The 19,605-nt window shown below is 52.3% G+C and overlaps 3 protein-coding genes across 7 annotated transcripts; 2 read left to right on the top strand and 1 right to left on the bottom strand.

Moving 5' to 3' along the window:
- Positions 1 to 1,483, top strand: RNASE13 (ribonuclease A family member 13 (inactive)). Its single transcript, XM_032593479.1, has one exon. The coding sequence runs from the start codon at positions 112 to 114 to the stop codon at positions 775 to 777; it is 666 nt and encodes a 221-aa protein (XP_032449370.1). The 5' UTR covers positions 1 to 111; the 3' UTR covers positions 778 to 1,483.
- An 840-nt stretch (positions 1,484 to 2,323) lies between these two features.
- Positions 2,324 to 6,194, bottom strand: TPPP2 (tubulin polymerization promoting protein family member 2). Its single transcript, XM_032593478.1, has 4 exons — positions 5,453 to 6,194; positions 3,962 to 4,203; positions 3,575 to 3,728; positions 2,324 to 2,602 (listed from the first exon to the last, which is right to left on the bottom strand). Exons 2-4 carry the CDS (start codon positions 4,132 to 4,134, stop codon positions 2,414 to 2,416), a joined length of 516 nt encoding a protein of 171 aa, XP_032449369.1. The 5' UTR covers positions 4,135 to 4,203; positions 5,453 to 6,194; the 3' UTR covers positions 2,324 to 2,413.
- A 1,637-nt stretch (positions 6,195 to 7,831) lies between these two features.
- Positions 7,832 to 17,045, top strand: NDRG2 (NDRG family member 2). 5 transcript variants are annotated; one of them, XM_030318629.1, is made up of 17 exons: positions 7,832 to 7,906; positions 9,531 to 9,597; positions 10,293 to 10,373; positions 10,708 to 10,749; positions 11,159 to 11,264; positions 11,479 to 11,599; positions 11,781 to 11,843; positions 12,799 to 12,859; positions 13,075 to 13,161; positions 13,364 to 13,420; positions 13,595 to 13,698; positions 14,378 to 14,422; positions 14,706 to 14,757; positions 15,013 to 15,060; positions 15,300 to 15,335; positions 15,728 to 15,779; positions 16,058 to 17,045. In XM_030318629.1, the coding sequence occupies exons 3-17, from the start codon at positions 10,299 to 10,301 to the stop codon at positions 16,222 to 16,224; spliced, it is 1,116 nt and encodes a 371-aa protein (XP_030174489.1). In that variant the 5' UTR covers positions 7,832 to 7,906; positions 9,531 to 9,597; positions 10,293 to 10,298; the 3' UTR covers positions 16,225 to 17,045. The 5 variants fall into 5 exon arrangements, with proteins under 5 accessions (XP_030174489.1, XP_030174488.1, XP_030174491.1 ...); XM_030318628.2 differs by lacking the exon at positions 7,832 to 7,906 and adding an exon at positions 8,501 to 8,577; XM_030318631.2 differs by lacking the exons at positions 7,832 to 7,906; positions 10,708 to 10,749 and adding an exon at positions 8,501 to 8,577.
- Positions 17,046 to 19,605: the final 2,560 nt, after the last annotated feature.

Genomic DNA, 19,605 nt, shown 5'->3' with positions numbered 1-19,605 from the left:
TTGGGAAGAGTCACTCGCCCAAGGACCAGTTGGACCTCTTCTTCTGTAAGTGTTACAGCTCATGGACTGGCTGAGGTTGAGACCCCGAGGTGGACCAAGGGAGTGGGGGGAATGGCTAATATAACGTGGACAACCAGCAAGTGTCTCCTCTCTCTGGGGCATGAGGACTTGGGCTCGGTGATATTTGAAATACAGTACAGCTCTGAGGGTATAGGGGAAGGCTGCGGGGACGCTGGAGACTGTGGGAAGGGGCAGACAGCCACCCTAGGCCCACCTCTGCCTCCAACCACCTTAACTCTACCAGCAGGAGGAATGGCAGTAGCTGTGGCCCGGCTTGTGTTTCTCCAGCTTGCTTTCGGGCCAGCTCTGGTTGTGGACATCGAGATGCAGATTGCCATCAAGGACTTCCACATGCTACACGTCGATTATCCCAGGGTGCACTACCCAAAGGGTTTCCAGGGCTACTGTAATGGTCTCATGGCCTATGTACGGGGCAGAAAGCAGAAGAGCTGGTATTGCCCGCAAATCCATTATATGGTGCATGCCCCCTGGAGAGAAGTCCAGAAGTTCTGCAAGTACAGTGAGAGTTTCTGTGAGAATTACAACGAATACTGTACATTCACAGAGGACTCCTTCCCCATCACGATCTGTTCTCTGGCCCCTAATCAGCCGCCCACCAGCTGCCACTACAACAGCACCCTAACCAACCAAAGGCTCTACCTGCTCTGTTCCGGAAAGCGTGATGCGGAACCGATAGATATCATTGGTGTCTACTAGGAAAGGGAGGCTTTCGATTTGAACTACCCCCTACTGCTACCATACACCAGCCTGTTCCCATTCCCAAACCTCTGATTTCTGATACAAGGCTTCCTCCCTGACTTCAAAGGCAGGCAGGGCCCCCTCCCAAGAGACCAGGGAAGTAGGACAAATGTCCAGAGCTTCAGTCACCATGCAAATTCATACTGCCTTGTAGACCCTTTCCAACTTGTTTACCTCCTCTCTTCCCCCGTCATCTTCCTTCTCCCACAGACAGCCTTACCCACCCAAGAAGCTGACTGTGTCCAGTTGGCAGTGACTGTCCTTCCACTGGGCCAGATCCTGAATCCTGGATGGAGGCCCAGAGCCTCAGCTCACACCATGACAACAGGCACCCAGCTCCATGTCTCAACTCCCCATCCCCACTACCCTTCTCTCCTCAGCTGTCCCCATCTCCCTTATGATTCTCTCCACTCACTCACCTACATGGTAGGTACCTCTAGCTAGAGGTCCTCCCCAAGACCCTTAGAGTCTTTCTAGCCTCACTTCTCCAGAATGCCCCTCAGTCCCCAGTCTGTTCCTCTCTACGAAATCATTGCTCTTCTCTCCATGTAACCTGTTCTTTCTTCTCTCCTTCTACCACAGAGCCCAGGGTAGTTTCTCCCCTACACTCCCCTCCTTTAGTCTCCCTGTATTCCTCTCTCTGACTTCTTTTCCTTCCATTCTTCTCACTGTGGCTCACTGGAGTTTCAAATGATCTTCTCTGACCTGTTACCCCCAAGATGACTGCATCCCTTTCCTTCCCAAAGCTCTTCCTGACAACCCGCCCCCGCTCCGGTTACAGGATCTGCCACTGACAAGACAGGTGTGAGGTGAGCCTCGCTGTGGTCACAGAAGGTTTTAAAACCACACCTTGAGTTATAGAAGATATAACCACTGGATGAAACTGGGTGAAGGGTATGTGGGACCCCTCTGTACTATTTTTGCAATCTTCCTGTGAATCTATAATCATTCCAAAATAAAAACATAAAAATATATCTGAAGCCATTCTGATTTCATTCCTTTTTCTTCGGCACACAAGCACTCCTGCTCTGGGAGTCCTGGAGGCACTCACCTCTGGCCATCTTCCTGGGCTACCCTTAGCAGTCAGTGGGATTTTCTGTTCCATGTCTCCAACACCACCTGGGCTACAACAGGGGAGGGAGGTGGAGGGACAGGGAGGGGTCTAACAAGTGGTGTCTGGGTCATACTAGGTCCAATCGGGAATTGCCACTTCCCTTTGGGAGATAAGAAGGGTGGATACCAGAAATGTATGAGTGCAAGGAGCAAATGCTTTTGCCTCCACATCTGGTTTATCTCTTATCCCCAAATATATTCCTCAGCTCTGTTCTTAAGACGCAGTTGTAGAGGGGAATGCTAACCTAGGGCTGGGAGGCATGAGGTTAACTAGAGAAAGGGTGCAGAACTCAAAACCCTGACTCCTGGGGTCTTCTCTTCTCTCTCTGTGCACCAGTGGGTCTATCTATCCCTCTCTCTGAAGGAAAGACAGAGCTCATTGGCTGATGCACACACAGATGTTTATTGTTCCCTACGCTCCTCCGTGGTGTGTAAGATGCTGGGTCGAGGACTAACTGACCCTAGTTGTTGAGGCTACTTCTCATTTGCTGCTCTTCTTATCATAGGTGCCAGCACCCTTGTAGCCACTCACATAGCCTGACTTGTCGGTCATCTCTTCCCGTCCTGCGATGCCTTTGCCTTTGCCACTCTCGTCAAAGCGCTCCTTGTGGGTGCCGGTGTACTTGCTGGTGTCCGTCAGCCGGCTCACTCCACCCACTGTTGTTGCCTTCTGCAAGCCAGAGGATGATGGGTCTGATCCTTCTCTCTTCCCCTTTGCTGTCACACCCCTTCTCTAAAGATGGACTTTGGTTCTGCTAGGACCCAGTGCTCTATTCTACTGTTGGCATGGGGCTGCTTTCTTTAGGGCCCAGATGCAGCCATGGGTAGGAACGTGGCAAGAGCCATCCACTCACGAGGGTGGAGGAGTCTGGTGTCTGGGAATGAATGGGGTGTGTGTGGAATTTTCTGCTTCCAGAGGAGCTATTTTGACCAGGCGGCAGCCAGAGGACTTCAACCCCAGACCCAATATGCAAGGTCCCTCCAAGTGGGAGGGCCCTATTTGAAACCTAGAATAGAAGGGGCTTTAAATAGAGAGGGGACAGGGGGCACCTGGGTGGCTCAGTCCATTAAGCATCCTATTTTGGCTCAGGTCATGATCTCACGGTTTGTGAGTTAGAGCCCTGCATTGGACTCTGTGCTGAGAGCTCAGAGCCTGGAGCCTGCTTTGGATTCTGTATCTCCCTCTCTCTGTGCCCCTCCCCTATCATACTCTCTCTCTCTCTTTCAAAATTAAATAAACATAAACAGAGAGGGAACAAATAGAGAACAGACGGTGGGTGGGAGGCAGGAGGGCAGATATTACATCTTATACAAGAGTGGGAGGAGGAGTGGGGATCAGATACCAAGTCCTTTGCACTCAGTGTTCCCCCAGAGCCCACTGGACACTTGGAAACAAGGCTTAACTTTATTATTAAAATAGATGTGGACCCTTCTCTCAGCCACAGTCTCTTCATCCCTGAAATTACTAGATGATCTCTAAAGTCTGTTCCAATCCCAACAGTGCCCCAGAGACTTTCTGCCTTGTCTCCCTACAGTATTACTAACGACAGAGGTTAGGGACCCTGGAAGGGGGAAGGGAGATAGGAGCAGCAGGGATTTAGAGAAGTAGAGTCAAGGGTTAGGGATGAAGAATGTCACTCACAGTAACACCAGTGGTAGCTGGATCCTTGCCTTCCATGAGTTTATAAATGTTCTCCAGAGCTTCATCTGGCTTCTTGTCTTTGAATCGTTTCTGGCCCAGCTCCTTCATTGCTTCCTGGAACTGCTGAAATGTGATGGTTCGGGCATTCTTGGCTCTGGTCAGTCAGACAGAAATCCAGGAACTCTGGAACATGAATTCATAACCTTCCAAGGCCCAACCCTTCCCTGACTGAGATTTGGTCTCTTGACACTGAGGGTCCTGGGACAGGGAACAGCACAGGACCAGGTACCCAGCAGGTGCTCAGTAGACCCATTATTGTGTCCTCCCACATGAACCTTTCTAGGTCCCACTGCCTTGTGTGCCTGGCCCCCATCTCTGGCCCCTTACTTGACTTTGCTGAATACGATGTCCACATCAGTGGAGGTGACTATCTTGCCATCCATGATGCCACAGTCTTTGCATAGCTTGGAGAAGTTCTTATTGTTCATTTCAGTGCCACTGCTTGATGATTCTCCAAAGACAGCAAACCGCTGGAACGTTTTCCCTGCTTCTGATGCCATGATCAACTGGAGGTGGGGGAGGGCCGCAGGGAGGAAGACTTGGGGGTGAGGGAGGAGGGGAAGGGACGACTGAGGAGTAATGAGGATGGGTGTTAGTCAACAAAATAAGAATCAGCAACAGGAACAAAGTCCCTCCTCCCTGTTCTTCTCTTTCCTTTCCCCCCATCGCTTCCATCCCCCCTACTGTTCCCAGCACCAGGGATACTAGTATGGATCCTACATACTGAATAATCACCACTACCACCTATGTCTTCACTGCTTTTGTGCACCTGAGAGTAGCCGGATGGTGTCTGCCCCTTCTCAGCCTTTGTTTATAAGTGTGTGCAGATATGTGGGAGCCAGCTGGTTGGGGAGACTATGTAGCAATGGGGAAACAGGGGAGGAGAGGGAAGCTTCTATGACCTCAGCAGTGTTTATGTGACATCAGCTTGAAGCTACAGCCTGAGTCTTGGGAGAGGGGTCCTTCATTTCCCCACTTTGCATTGAGCAAGTTGCCACCCTTCTGATCTTTCCAGCTGATCGAACTTCCCTCATCATTCCCCCCCAGCCTGACCCAGTCCTCTGGGTCCTGGTCAGATTGGTTTATGGTCTGTCCCACAGTGCTGAGAGGAGCCCAGGGAAGGGGTTAATGGAAACAGGTTGGCATCAGTCCAGCAGTGCCCTCCTTTCTAGTCTCAAGTTCAAGTTAGTGACCAACATGGAGAATCCCAGTGGCTTTGACACACCAACCTCAGTAGGAACTTTAATGTTTTTTTAATGTTCATTTTTTGAGAGGTGGGGAGGGGCAGAGAGAGAGAGACACACAGAATCTGAAGCAGGCTCCAGAGTCTGAGCTGTCAGCATAGAGCCCGACACGGGACTTGAACTCACAAACTGTGAGATCATGACCTGAGCTGAAGTCAGACCCTTAACTGACTGAGCCACCCAGGCACCCCCACAAAACTATTTTTTATCCATTAATCCTGCTCAAGAATGCTCTAAGGATCTTCAGTGATAAGACAAAAACAAAACAAACAAAAAAAAAAAACAAAAAAAAACCTGTCAAGGACTTTCACACTTGGCCCATGCTTTTATCAAACATCACCTACCTCTCATCAATATTATTCTTCATCTGGGGGCCATAATGACTTTAGAGGCTAGCTACCTCATGGTTGAAAGAGAATAGCCTTGGAGTGGGATGAATCTGGGTGGGGATTTGAGTCCTAGATTTGTCATTTACAGCACTGGTTGGTTGGCCTTGGGCAAATCACTAAAGCTTCTGTTTCAGAAATGTCTGAGCTGTGGTTCCTCACCTGTACTGTGTAACAATAAAACTTACCTTATAGTATTGTGGGATGATATATGGGAAGTACCTTGCACCTACTAGCTACTATTCAATTCTTCCGAGTAACTTGTGTATTTCTTCTCCCAAGCTTTCCCTCTTGCTCTTTTCTTCCTGGATAGAACGTTCCTTTCTCCCACTCAAATACCCTGTGGTTGTACTCCTCATGGGTGGTACACTCTAGGAAACAACAACAACAACAAAAACCCTTTTCCTCTGAATTATAGCAAAATAATGGTTCTTAGTCTGTGGGCTGCAGTCTCCTGGGGAGAGGATTTCTGATTTATTGCAAGGGACCCTGGGCTTTACATGTACAGAAAATATTGTCAACTGAATAAATAGCACGCTTTGCACATGTAGATATTACTACATACATAGGTATTAGAAATATCAGAATTCCGTACAAACGGTGGAGCCTGACTGGCTTGGTCTGTGCAGCACGCATGTGACTCTTGATGTTGGGGTTGTAAGTTCTTTGTAGTTTGAGCCCCACATTCGGTGTAGAGGGTACTTAAAAATAAAATCTTAAAAAAACAACCTTATTTAAAAGTATTGTTGAATTCATGGTTTGTCTCCGTCAAGGGATACTAAAACCATCAAGCGGGAATGGAAATCTCTCATCTCCCACTTGAGAAGAATGGGAAACACTTGGCACAAGATTTTTTGCCTAAACAATTAATCTTCTATAGACATCATTTTTCTTAACTTTCTGTCTTTATTCCTTCTCCCACCTACTTCATCATATGCTTCTAGAACGGATATGACCACCCTTCACACTTCTTTGAATTGCATCTATACAGTGGCTGGCACACAGCAGGCTCGCAAAACTGTTGCTTAACTGAAGGTACAGTTTGAAGCTGCTTCTGGCCCAAAAGAAGGGAGTTAGAGATTACCCTGGTTGGGCGACTTATGGCTGGGCTGGGACCTACCCTGACAAAGGGAACCCTACCTTAGGGCAGAACCAGCCTCATTTCTGCCTGCAGGAGCTGAGACCCCTAGGCCTCGGAAGCAAACAGATCCCAGTGGAAATTTCCCACCTCCTGCCCGCCCCACGCCCCTGCGTAGGCCCCTTATCAGGTTCCCCCTGAGTCATCCTGACCCAGAGACGAATTTAGATGCTGGAACCTCCAGGTCCTTCCCTCCCCCACTCCAAGTAAGACTACTTTATACACATCAGAGAACACTGCAGGCGGAAGCTCTAGGCATTCTTTCTTCCCCAGCTCCTGGGGGGCTGGTAAGACCTCTCTCCTGCCCTACACAGCTCTGTCTATGATCCTAAGGCCAGCAAGCTTTTCCTTGTCCAGGAGAGTGTTAAACTGGCTTCCAGAGGGGAGAGGGGACTAGGCAAGCTGCCAGGGTGCCCAGCCTCTGGGCCAGTTTCTGAGGGAAACAGTTATGAAGAGAGTGGGGGGAGGGAAATGAGGAAAACTTCGATGTTCCAAATTGGGAGAAGGTTCGGGGGTCCTTTAGATATGAGGTTGTTGAGACCCGGTGTTTGATCCTGACCAGTTCTCCTACTCTGGGTCACCTCCTCCCTCTTGGCCCCTCCTTCTTTCCAATAGACCCTGCCAAGTGGGGATGAAAGGGGCATTGATGTTCCTTGGATGGGAGGGGGTTGTGGGTGGTGAGGGGGGTGGGGGGGTGGTTCCCAGGCAGGAGGGGGGAGGGCAATTTGGGGGTCTTGGAGGGGGCAGCTTGTGCTGGTGTTGCGGTTGGCAGCTCCAGTTCCATTGGCCATTGTTCCCAACTGGCCTGCCGCCCAGCCCCCGAAATGGTAACTCAGGAACCAGGCTGAAGGAAGATGGGGTGGGAACCCTGGTGGGGTGGGGGTGGGGGCGCTGGAAGGGTGCAGGTGGGGAGGAATTCAATCTGGTTTCCTTTTGTCTAAGACAACTTAGGAACCCCTCGGCCACCCAACTATCCCATTCCAGGTGGCCTTCCTCTAGGGGCACAGGAAGGGTGCATCTAGGGTGGGGGTCGGATAGGGCTAGTGAGCAGTCTAAGACCGCAAACCCACCCCAGGCCCCGAAAGCGACACGCAGCAGTCTCTGAGAAAACACCGCCTGGGCACTGAGATACAGCCGGGCCGAGCCTGTCTCACCCTCCTCCTCTGGGCCGGACTAGGAGGGGTTACCGCCGAAGCCACAGGGTCTCTTGGGTTCCAGCCCGGGACACAGCGTCCTCCCCAAGCCCCTACTCCACCCCCGCAGAGTTAACTCCGCCCCCACGCCTGTTTACCCTAGAGTCAGAGCCCCTGGGGGTCCCTGGCCCCTCCTCCGTCCCCCCTTGGGGCCTTGACCCGGGAGTCCCCGTTGGCCATCCTCGCCCCCCCCTCCTGCGATCTCCCTCTATTTATAGCGGCCCCCCGCATTCCCCGCCCCCCCCTCCCCGCCTTGTTTTCCAACTTCTCAGCAGCCGAGAGCTGGCGTCGGGACGCAGCACAGAGAGGAGGTACCAGGACCCTGGGCACCCCGAAGTTGAAACTCCTGCGCCCTCGACGACCCCCACCCCCACCCGTCGGTGCTAGCACACCTGCCCCTCCCAGCGGGCGAGACCCTCGCCTCCTCCGCGGCGATCCCCGCCCACCTCCTCCTTCCTTAACCTAGCTCTGTGTTTACGGGCAAGCGGAGTCGAAATCTTGGGGTGTCAGCACCCTGGGTTCGTCTCCCCCCTACCCGTCCTCATACTGGGTCTGGGGGCGAAGGAAGGAACCACAGTGCGATAGGCAGATCCAGGTCACGGGTGGGGGCGGTGTGGAGGGCAGGCGTGGAGGGCAGGCGTGAGGATCCCCTGCAGGACTAAGGGATCCCCGCACACTCCACAACCGCTCGGTTGCGGGGGGATGTCGTGGGGAGCGCGAGCAGAACGCGGAAGCACCCAGCAGTTTGCTTCCCTTAGGGTACCCCTCGGGTCCCCAGCCCAGCTCCTCCCTGAGCGGCAGACAGCCTGGGGCGGGATAAAGGGGGGGGGCGTGTTTACTGGGGGTCTGGGGCGGATCTGCAGGGAGCTGTCGGCCCGTGGGCGGGCTGGGGCGGGCCGGGGGCGGGTCTGTGGGGAGCCCGAGCCGGGCGGGCCGGAGAGTCAAAGGCAAGTGAAGGTGGAAGCGGCCGCGGCGGCAGCAGGTAGGGGGAGGGGCGGGCGAGGGGCCGCAGGGCCTGGATGGCGCCAGTCGGGCCGGTGGGCGGTTTGATCCCTATCCCTCGGAGCCGACCGCTCAGGGGAAGGGGCCCGCAAGGAGGGGGCGCTGCGCTGCGGCGCACAAAGGCGGAGGCTCTGCGAGCGGCAGGGCGTGTTTGGGGCGTGCGCGAGGTTGTGTCCAGGGTCCCGGGCGCTCCGCGCCGGCCGCGCTAGGGTGTCGGTCCCCACGCGGGCGAGCAGCGTAGGGGCGGACGGGTGCAGGTCCGGGTCAGTCCCATCCTTCCTACCCATCCCTTCCCAGCTGGCGCTTGGCCCTTGCGGGTCGTCGGGGCGGGAGGGGCGGGGGGTTGCTGGGAGGAGACTGTGGGGCCGCCCTCCCTTCCCTTCTCCGCTCGGGGCACCCACACCGAGACTGGGTGGAGGAGAGACTCGAAGGCACGAGGCTTTTTAAATTTCGTTTTTAAACGTTTAAATGAGAAACAGTCATGCTCAGCTACCCTCATCTCACTTGAGAGCTGTCAAAAATCTTGAGGATCCCCTAGTCCCCACTTGTAGTTTGCAAATAGGAAATTGAAGCCAAGAGAAGTAACTGAGTGGGCCAAGGTCACACCCTCAGCGACAGAGCCGGGACTAGAATCCAGAGGTTCCGACACAAGCCACGCTCTTTCCTCCACATCAGCACTTCCTTCTCTCCTCCCCCAGCCTGGGCTGATACCTGCTCTCCGTGTTGCCCCGCAGGCCCCTCCAGCCTGTATTGATTCTAGCTGAAGCCTAGAGAAGACATGTTCATTGGACTCAGGGGTACAGATTAGGGAGGGTTAGTGACCTGGGGAGGGTGGGTGACCCAGGTAGTTCAGATCTTGGCTGAGGCTTTCTGTCCCTAAAAGACCCAGCGTCTGTCTCCCGTGTCATTCACCTCATTGCCTTGTTTTCTCAGACCCCTGAGCCAGGAGGGGAGAGAACCCTGACCCCTGACCCCACTGCATCCAGCCAATAGGAGCCCAGTAAGTGACCCCACCCCCAGGCTGCACAGGTGTTCTGCTCCTCTCCAGCCCCACTAATGTTGAGTGTATGCTAATTTATTCACAATGGGGAGGGAGGGAGAGTCTTGGAAGGAAGGGAAGCACTGGGTCAGTTGGATACAGGTGTCCCTTGTTCTTCTTTTCTTTTTTTCCCTCTCACCCTCTTGGTCTTGGTACTTGGGTCATTTTTAACCCCTTTCCCTTTGAGCTGCTGACCTTGATGTTTAGTTGAAGGTCACAGTTAATTATGAACTCTCACTACTCTGTTCCTTAGTATCATTGGCGTACCCAGTCACTGAGCCATGAGTTTCATCCCTACCTACTCTGGGAGTGTGGGGTGGCCCCTAAATATAGCATGGGAAACCCGAGCAACACTCCTGCCCCACCCTGGTATTTCTATGCATGACAGGAGAGGGGGGTCTGGAGGTGTGGGTGTTAAGGGGTAGCCAGAGGGATGGCCAGTCTGAAGAGAAGTGGTATCCTGAGTCCTCTGCCACTAGCCTGCCTTTCCAGCGGCCTGGACATGGAGCTGGGGGCAAGAAAGGCTTGATGTGTGCTCCCTCTCCTAGGGCCCTCTGCACCCTACACTGTCCTGGGCTGAGAGAGGGAGCCAGGTGTATGAGATGTGCAGGGGTGGAGGCAACCTCCCCAGTTTTGGTGTTTCTTCATCCTACCAGGCCACCATGGCGGAGCTGCAGGAGGTGCAGATCACAGAGGAGAAGCCGCTGTTGCCAGGGCAGACGCCCGAGGTGGCCAAGGTCAATAGAGACCCTCCGACTCCCAGACCCGAAGTCCAGGCCTGCGGGCATCCCCCTCGCCTCCTGCCTTCCCAAATCCATGATCTCTTTCTAACCCACACCCCTGTTTTCTCCACCTGTACCCATGTCTCTCCCCCATACACCACAATGGGAGTCAGGCCTTTGTCCTGTCACTGCACTAACCTTCATCCTCTCCATGTCTCTTTTTGTCATCTCTTTCTGTCTTTCGTCTCGGTTGGTCTCTTTGCCTTTCTTTATCTGTGCCTGTCTCTCCATCTATGACTCTACATGGCTGTGTGTGTCTGTGTGTGTCTGTCCGTGTGTGTCTCTCCAGGAGGCTGAGTTAGCTGCCGGAATCCTCCTGGACCAGGGACAGGTAACAGCTTGGGAGTAGTCTCAGGGTGGGAGGAGGGGTTCTCCTGTGTCCCAGTAGGGAGAGGACTGCTACATGGCTCTTTCTCCCCACTCTGCTCCCTTTCCTTTCATTCCAGTCCTTTCCCTTTCCCATCTCTCCCTTTCCTTCCTTTTTCCTCCTCCTCAGAGTTCCTTGGTGCTCTCCCAACTTTTAGGATTCTTTTCCACCCTCTGAATCATCTTCCACTGTTTTATTTACCTGAACCAAAGTCTTGCTGATCCTATTTCTAAATCTTTGTTCCTGTCTCCTCACTTTGCCCCTCCCATACCTCAACTCCCCAACTTTTGACTTTGACTTTTGTGGGCGTTCTTCTCTTGCCTCTTTTTCCTCTCAGCCTGACTCCTCCTGATGGTGACCTGTTTTTCTGCAGACTCACTCTGTGGAGACACCTTATGGCTCTGTCACTTTTACTGTCTATGGCACCCCCAAACCCAAACGCCCAGCGATACTCACCTACCATGATGTGGGACTCAATTGTAAGGACCTCACCTTCCCCTCCCACCCCTTTCTGGGAAGAGGCTGGTGGGAAGGGTAAAACCCTAAGGGATGGGGAAGGGTCAGCACCCATGTGGCATGTCAAGGGGAGGTTCTGTCCACTGACTATGGCATAAAAGAAAGAGGGTGGGTTCTGACTTCGGGTTGCTTTTCCCTGGCTGATTCTACCATCGGGGTGATGGGGATTCTCTTTAGATAAATCTTGCTTCCAGCCGCTGTTTCAATTTGGAGATATGCAGGAAATCATTCAGAACTTCGTGCGAGTTCATGTGGATGCCCCTGGAATGGAAGAGGGGGCTCCTGTGTTCCCTTTGGGGTGAGAATTAGCTCCCTCCTTCCTCACTGGGCTGTGAGGCACAGGGGGCGTGGGGAAGAGTGGACTCAGGGGAGGAGGAAACAGTGGAGATTCCGGGAAAGGATGGATAGGATAGGACACCCTGAGGTGCGGGGCAGCGGGGACAGGTTGGTATTTTCCTTAACATTCTTCTTTTCCCCAGATATCAGTACCCATCTCTGGACCAGCTGGCGGATATGATCCCTTGCATCCTGCAGTACTTAAAGTGAGAAGCCTGGGTACCCCTCCAAACCGTAGTTCTCTGTCTGGCATAATGGTGCCCTTAGAACTCCTGTGTCCACCAGGGTTCCTAGATGGGTTGTGGGCTCTGTCCTAGATATATCCTTCCTCCTCCATGCCTCCACCTGACTGTTGAGAGGAAGGGGTAGGTTTGGAAATGGACTTGAATCAGCTGAGTAGCCCTAATGGATAGAGGCAGGAAAGGGAGGGGTTATGTGTGGCCCTGCCTTAGGCTGAGGAGGGGCTTCTCTGATTCAGAAGGTCGGAGGAAGTGGAGGGGTGACATAATCTCAAGGAGCCAGATGGACTTGTCTTTCCCTCCTACTTCCCCTCCTCCACACACACACACACCTGGTGATCTGGAGCCCTCACACCCTGAGTGTGAGGGAGAGAGGGAGAAGGAAGGGAAAGCCAGGTGAGCCTCTGTGGTATGTATGCTGAGTGCGGAGGACTCCCGGCTTGGCTTTTCCTGGGCACCCGGGCCATGGGCAGCTCCGGTTTGCCTTGTTGGCTCTGTTTCCCCCATTGTCCCTGTTGTTCACTGAAGTTGTTTTTTTTTTTTTTTTAACATCTTGCTTCAAGTTCCCTTCTTCCCGGTTTCTCACGAGGAACCAGGAACTAAAACAGAACAAGTTGAACTAGCTCTTGAGAATTGAGAATGGACACAGAGCTATGTAGGAAAACAAGCGTCTGGTTGTTTGGGGGATGGGTGTTTCTTTTCAAGACCCTGGCTTCCCAAGAGAGCTGAAGATAGACTTCAGGGACCTACACTGACTACCAGTGTCAATTGTTAGCTCCCTGGCGCCTTCCCTTTTAGCACCCCTCAAGGGAAGATGGTGTTCTGTCCTTTGTGCATGTGGCCTTGGGAGAGAGGGTGAGGAGTTTGAAAAGCCAGAGTTTTGGACACCAGGGCCCATTAGACATGCATTTCTCTTTCACAGTTTTTCCACAATAATTGGAGTTGGTGTTGGAGCTGGGGCCTACATCCTGTCACGATATGCTGTAAGAAATAAAAACAAAAACAAAAACACAAAAGCAACCCAGACAAGGTTTAAGGCCCATGGCAGACTGATTAGGAGAGTGTGGTTTAATAGTATGTGTTTGTGGGGAGGGGGTGGGGGGCAGGCCCCATGGGCCCCTAAGACTGGCTGGAGCTCAGTGGGAAGGGATAAGGCCCTGCCCAGCCTCTGATTCCCCATCCTCCTGCTACTCCTCAGCTTACTCACCCAGATACAGTCGAAGGTCTTGTCCTCATCAACATTGATCCCAATGCCAAGGGCTGGATGGATTGGGCAGCCCACAAGGTTTGGAGGAGCCTGTGTGTTGATGTTTGGGGGGTGGGGCGCGGCTTGCGTGGGTCCAGTTAGGCTCTACTAGCATAACTGCTTGGCCTGTGAATGTCAAGAAAGGGGAGTGGAGCAGGGAAGATGTGTGTGTCATTTTGTAGCCTGGGTTTCTTCTCCTCATGGTATCCTGAGCTTGCTCACCTGCCCTTTTTCCTCATAGCTAACAGGCCTCACCTCTTCCATTCCGGAGATGATCCTTGGACATCTCTTCAGCCAAGTAAGTGGTTGTGGAAGCTGGAGGAAGTAGAGGGGACCTTGGGGTCTTGAATGCTTGGGGTGACTCCCTTAGCTGGGACGGGATCTGGGGAGGGAGGAAAGCTTGGCTCTTCTCATCCAGTAACTGTTGACTTCTCTTCTCAATCCTGATTTTTTTTCCTCTTCATTCCTTCAGGAGGAGTTGTCTGGAAATTCTGAGTTGATACAAAAGTACAGAAATATCATTACACATGCACCCAATCTGGAGAACATTGAACTGTACTGGAATAGCTACAACAAGTGAGTGGGTGGTGTGTGTGCGCACACGTGAAGCAAATGTAGAAGCAGCAGCTGGGGGTCGTGGGGAGGTGCAGAGAAGGAGAGTGAAGTCTGGGATGTACACAGTGTGAGGAGGGCAGGATTTGGTGTGCAGCTGGGGCAGCTGTGGGCCAGACCCCGTGGAATGAATTATATGGAGCCGTCCCCCTTTCTCCTGTTTACTTCCCTGGGATTTTTGGATTCCCAGAAGTGAGATAGATGGTCTCTTGTCCATGTGCCCTTCCTCCCCCTTCACTGACCTCTGGCCAGAGACCTGGGGCACAAATGACCATAGGGATTGTGTTTTGAGGCCTGCCTGCCACCTTGCCCTTTGGTTCCCACTTTTTTTTTTTTAACTTTATTTATTTTGAGAGAGGGAGAAAGAGAGCGAGAGCAAGAGAGAATCCCAAGCAGGCTCTGCGCTGTCAGTGCAGAGCCTGACGTGGGGCTTGAACTCATAAACTGTGACCTGGGCCAAAGTCAAGAGTCAGATGCTTAACCATCTGAGCAACCCAGATGCCCTTGTTTCTCACTTTTAATTATTAATATTTGACTGTAATTTCTGGGAGGAAGAGAGCTTCCTCAGGGAGGAGATGGCTTCCATCCGGATAGACAGCATTGCCTGCCTAACATTCCTGCTCCTCTTTGAACCCCTCTCTAGCCGCCGAGACCTGAACCTTGAGCGTGGAGGTGCTGTCACCCTCAAGTAAGACGTTAAGAGATAAAGCTTTGCCTCTCTCTCTGGATCTTCCCTAGGTGCTTATATTCTTTAGAAGGAGAGTCTTTTAACAGGGAGTTTTCTCATTACCTCTCACACTGTCCTATGAAGCAAATCTCACTGTCTAGGTCCATCCCCCTTTGAATTGTCTTGGTAGGGTCAGAAGATCGTCTCCTCTTTGGAGTCAAACATTGTCTAACTGCTCTTCTGGGAAAAGGCAGGTGACAGAGCACCAGGGCCTTACCCTCTTCTCCCGACACTATGCCTCTAGGTGCCCTGTGATGCTGGTGGTAGGAGACCAAGCACCCCATGAAGATGCAGTGGTCAGTAGGGAATTTTGGGGTGGGTGAGGGAGGGTTGGAGATCCAGGGTGGTGGTCAGAGGGGTATCTTGCCAAGAGGCCAGCTCTGTTTGGAACAGGGAGAGTGACTGTGGGGCATAAGAGGTTGATTCCTGGTAAGAAGCAAATGGGTACGAGGCTGATGGGAAAGAAACTGGGATCTGGGTCCTTGGGTCCCTTCAAAGGGAGGGGCCACAGGGAGTATGACCTCATTCATTCAGCCTCCTGCTTACTCCAGGTGGAATGTAACTCAAAGCTGGACCCCACCCAGACCTCTTTTCTCAAGGTCAGTAACCCTACTCCATACCCCGCCTGACTCCTGGCCCCCTGTCCAGAGCCATAGATCCTCTCTAGATTCAGCTTCTAGGCCTTCCAGGTCCTGCATGGGAGCAAGTGGGGCGGATAAAGAAAGCAAACCCTGAGGGCCTGGAGTGGGGAGGCTAAGGAAAAGAGAACCTTTCCTATCTCTTGGCATGGCTCCATTTATTTATGTCTTCTGGATGGTTGTCTCTATCTCCTGCACAGATGGCTGACTCTGGAGGCCAGCCCCAGCTGACTCAGGTGAGTACCCCTGCCGTCCATGGGATGGGATAGTAGTGACTCTGAACCATACACTTTGTCGCTCATCCATTTGCCACTCATTCCACACCTAACCTGCCATGGCTTGGGGTTCCAGCTTGGCTTCTTTTTCTTTTTTAATGTTTATTTATTTATTTTGAGAGAGAGAGCGAGAGATTGAGATCGTGAGCAGCAGAGGGGCAGAGAGAGAGGGAGAGAGACAGAATCCCAAGCACTAACAGTGTGGAGCCTGGCGTGGGGCTCGATCTCACGACCCTGGGATTATGACCTGAGCTGAAATCAAGTCAGATGCTCAATTGAGTCACCCAGGCAACCCTCCAACTCAGCTTCTAACCTCACCTCACTGTCCCCCTCTCCTCTTCTTACTTCCACAGCCAGGCAAGCTGACCGAGGCCTTCAAGTACTTCCTGCAGGGCATGGGCTACAGTGAGTATGGGAGTCAGAAGCTATCATGAGAACAGTGATTGCTGCACAGGAGTGGGGAAGGGATGGGCACTGGGGGGGGTGGGGGTGGGGTGGGAGGGGGTGGGGGGAGGGAACCATTTCAGGCTAGTTCTGGAAGTTACCACCGTCTGCCAAATCATTGACCTCCCGCTCCAGCCCCATTTGTGACTCTCGGCTCACCCAAGCATCCCACTCTTGAGTTGCCAGCCTCTCTGTCTCACCTCCTTTATGCCTATCTGCTCATCCTTCTGTCTCCACAGTGGCCTCATCCTGCATGACTCGCCTGTCACGATCGCGCACAGCCTCCCTGACCAGCGCAGCATCCATTGACGGCAACCGGTCCCGCTCTCGCACCCTGTCCCAGAGCAGCGAGTCTGGAACTCTCCCTTCAGGGCCTCCAGGGCATACCATGGAGGTCTCCTGTTGAGTGACCTTTGTTGCCCTGGTGTAGGACCCAGCCCTCACCTCCCCCAGCACTAACCTGGGAGGTGCATAGGGCACTGGGCCAGAGTAAGGGAAGATGGGCAGATCATGTGGGGAGATGACCTTGATCTTTGATTGCTACCCTAACCTTGACCTCTAACCTGTGATTCCCCTCAGCTCCTGGGAGAGATGTCCCAATATCTCTTAGGGACCCAGACCCCTAAAGTATCCCTCTCCCTCATTGTGGTGTTAAGGTGGTGAGGGCACGTACCCCTCTCCCTAATCTAGGTGTCTGTTGATAAGGGACAAGAGGTTGTTGTAGTTGCCCATGTGCCTCCACCAGACTCTCCCTACTTATCCCATTGCAAGGGTGGGGGACTTGGGGCCAGGACTCCATTCACCAAATCTGATAGGGCTTCTCATGAACCCTTCAGATCTCTGATGGGTATGGACCTAACTGAATGTGTGTCAGGGGAGGCTTGCTGGTGGGTTAATGGTCCTCAGGATGGTATAGAAACACCCAGTGTGTGAAATGGAAGTTGGAATGGGAGGTGGTGGGCAATGAGCAAGTATGAGGGAAGGATCGGAGCTGGGGCAATAGGAAGGGGCCTGGGGCCATTGGCTGCACTAACTTTGGTAGCTGTCTAGACAGTGTGTGTCTAGAGTGGGAGGGGGAGGGAGCTAAGCTGGGGCAGGGCTGCTTGGGGCTTGTCATAGGGGTGGGAAGGGCTATCTTGGGGCTCTGACCACACTGTGTTATGTGTGGAGGGTGCCCTCCTGTGTCCCACAATTTCTGCTGTAACAATAAACTGTAGAGGAACTGAGTGCCATTCTTCCTTGTCTGAGTATGCCCTCATCATGCCCCTGTTCATGACTTCCCCCTGCCCAACCACATTCTCTTCTCAGATATGGCATGGACACTTCACAGAACGTGACTACATGGTCACTGGCCCCTATTCCAATAGGATGGTATTGTCCTTGATATTGATAGTATTTTCAAGTTTTGGGAGAGAGGAGCTATGTAGGTTTTATGGGACTTATTATTAGTTAGTTGATGTCACCAACATCATGATCTGAAGCAGGAAGTACAGAATACTGGCTGAAGTGTCCAAGGACATCTTGTGACCACCTTCCTGCAGGATCCTTCCTAGGGGTCACCTAAATTCTATTTTATTTTATTTTACTTTTAATTTTTAAAACTTTATTTTGAGAGAGAGAGAGAACTTGTGCAGGGAAGGGGCAGAGAGACAGGGAGAGAGAGAATCCCAAGCAGGCTCCACACTGTCAGTGTAGAGCCTGATACAGGGCTCAAACTCACAAACCATGAGGCCATGACCTGAGCCAAAATCAAGAATTGGACGCTTGGCCAACTGAGTCACCCAGGTGCCCCTAGATTCCACTTTAGATGGTTCAATAGAATCAGTAGGCCAGGCCTCACGCAGTTACTACAGGGGTTGGGTTGGTCATAGTTGACCCCAATCTGAAGACTCCTTCAGGAGAGCAAGAACACAAAGGATTTCCTCTCAGGAATCCTACTCCCCCATGAATCCAAGAATTCAGGGAGTTTTAGACTGTGGTTCTCTGAGAAGCTTTTCAACAAGTATGAACAATACTCAGCAAAAGGACTTCAGATATTGTGGCTGTTGCAGGCTGATTCTTGGGCTCTTGGGGCACAAAAAGTAAAAAATGGGAAGGTACTTTACAGTGTTAAGAGTGCTGTGGATGGAATATTACAAGGTCACTTGCCGGAGTACTTTCTAGAGTACTCCACACACAATTATGTGCTTTCCTCAATGAAACTGAGCTGAGGACTAATGCAGCTTGCTGTCTGGTGCTGACACACTGACATGGAAGGGAGGCATGGAGTATGTTACTGACTCTTGAGCATTTCGTCACTCTCTCAGGACTGAGACTGCTATAAATGCGTGAGGCCAGGACTGGAGGGGGCTGGGGTCTCAGGTGACTCGCAGGGTTATAGAGCTAGCTGTTGATGGCAAGTGTGTTGGGTGACTTCATGCCGGGCAGGTAGCAAAGAGTGCTTTAATGCCACCCTAAAGAAATAGCACAATTGGAATCACTGGACTGACTAGCTCCTAGGTAAACAAAACGTGACAGAAAGGCAAAGAACTCCAACCAGCATCAGCCTTGCCTGGCAAAAGGTGCTACTGTGCATTATGGAAAGGAAGGCAGGTCTTCTCACACAGAGAACACCGTTAGCAAGGTAATCTTCAGAAGAGGGAGGATACCATGTGTACACGTCTGAGTGCGTGTGTATGTATCTGTCACGCAGGTGGTGTGTGACATGGTGGTGACTGTGTGTCCCTCTCCTATAGATGTGTCAGCATGAGAAACCCAAGAGTTAGGAAGAGGGAGAGATGTTTTCTGCTGGGAGCAAGGGAGAGGGGGTTCGCTGTCCTTGTCTGACCTCTTCACTTTGTTGGTCCTAGACATTCCAGGCTAGCCCATGGGGACGCACTGCCCTCCTGTGGTTGGCATGGTTCTTCTTAACTTTCCCCAGGTCTCACTTCCCTTCCTAAGTTACTCCTGAATCTGGCTTCCAGTTGCCAGGGTCCAGCTACCTCAGCTCTCCCTCTGTCCTCAGCTCCGTCCCTCTGCCCTTTCTTAGTCCATCCTTCCTCACTGCAAGCTCACTTAAAGTCACCTTCATCTGCTCCTTTATAGCCCTCTCTGACTCCTCGCTGGGGATTCGTAGCTTTTGGAAATGATCCGATTGTTCCTTTTTCTGATCCCGATGTTCTCTCTAGGGAGCCATTGTCGAGCTTTATTCCAGCTCTTGATATGATATGGTTCCAGCTAAAGATGGTTCCTGTCCTGGTTAGTAGGTCTTGGGAAAGGAAAGGCGATGGTCGTGGAAGGAAAGAGAGTGCTGATGGCTGAAAGCACAGGTGGCTGAAAGGGAATGTAAGGGCTCCTGGGCTGGGAGGAGGCAAAACGTGCATGACTCACCCTTGCTTGAAATCTCCCAACCTCTGCTCATTTCCCTCAGATGCTGATAGCATCAGTGACCCAGAAACATATGAGGAGCCCAGGGTCCCAAGTCCTCAAGTCTCCTTTCTGTAGTCCTGCAAATCCTTTCCACCTGAAGTAGCTACCATCCATACAATTGTGTCCCTCCCAATTTAGCCTTGAAAAGGCCTGGCAAGACCACTCAGGTTGAAAGTAGCAGACAGTCGATGGCATGTTGGATTTGAGCCTCCAGATTTATGTGCCTCACAAGACTGATATGCCTGCAATGCACCAACAGGCAATTTTGTCCTTTGGCTTCGCTTTGGGCATGAGCAAAAAGAGACCCTGGCAGTAGATCACAGAGTAGAAGTGGAGTGAGGGTGGGAGGGTGCTCCTCTAGTGTCCTCCTGGTCGGATC

The sequence above is a fragment of the Lynx canadensis genome, chromosome B3 (genome assembly GCF_007474595.2).
Source record: "Lynx canadensis isolate LIC74 chromosome B3, mLynCan4.pri.v2, whole genome shotgun sequence".
Classification (NCBI taxonomy): domain Eukaryota; kingdom Metazoa; phylum Chordata; class Mammalia; order Carnivora; family Felidae; genus Lynx; species Lynx canadensis.
Note: the sequence above shows the minus strand (reverse complement) of the source record. Positions and strands in the feature narration are given on the sequence as shown.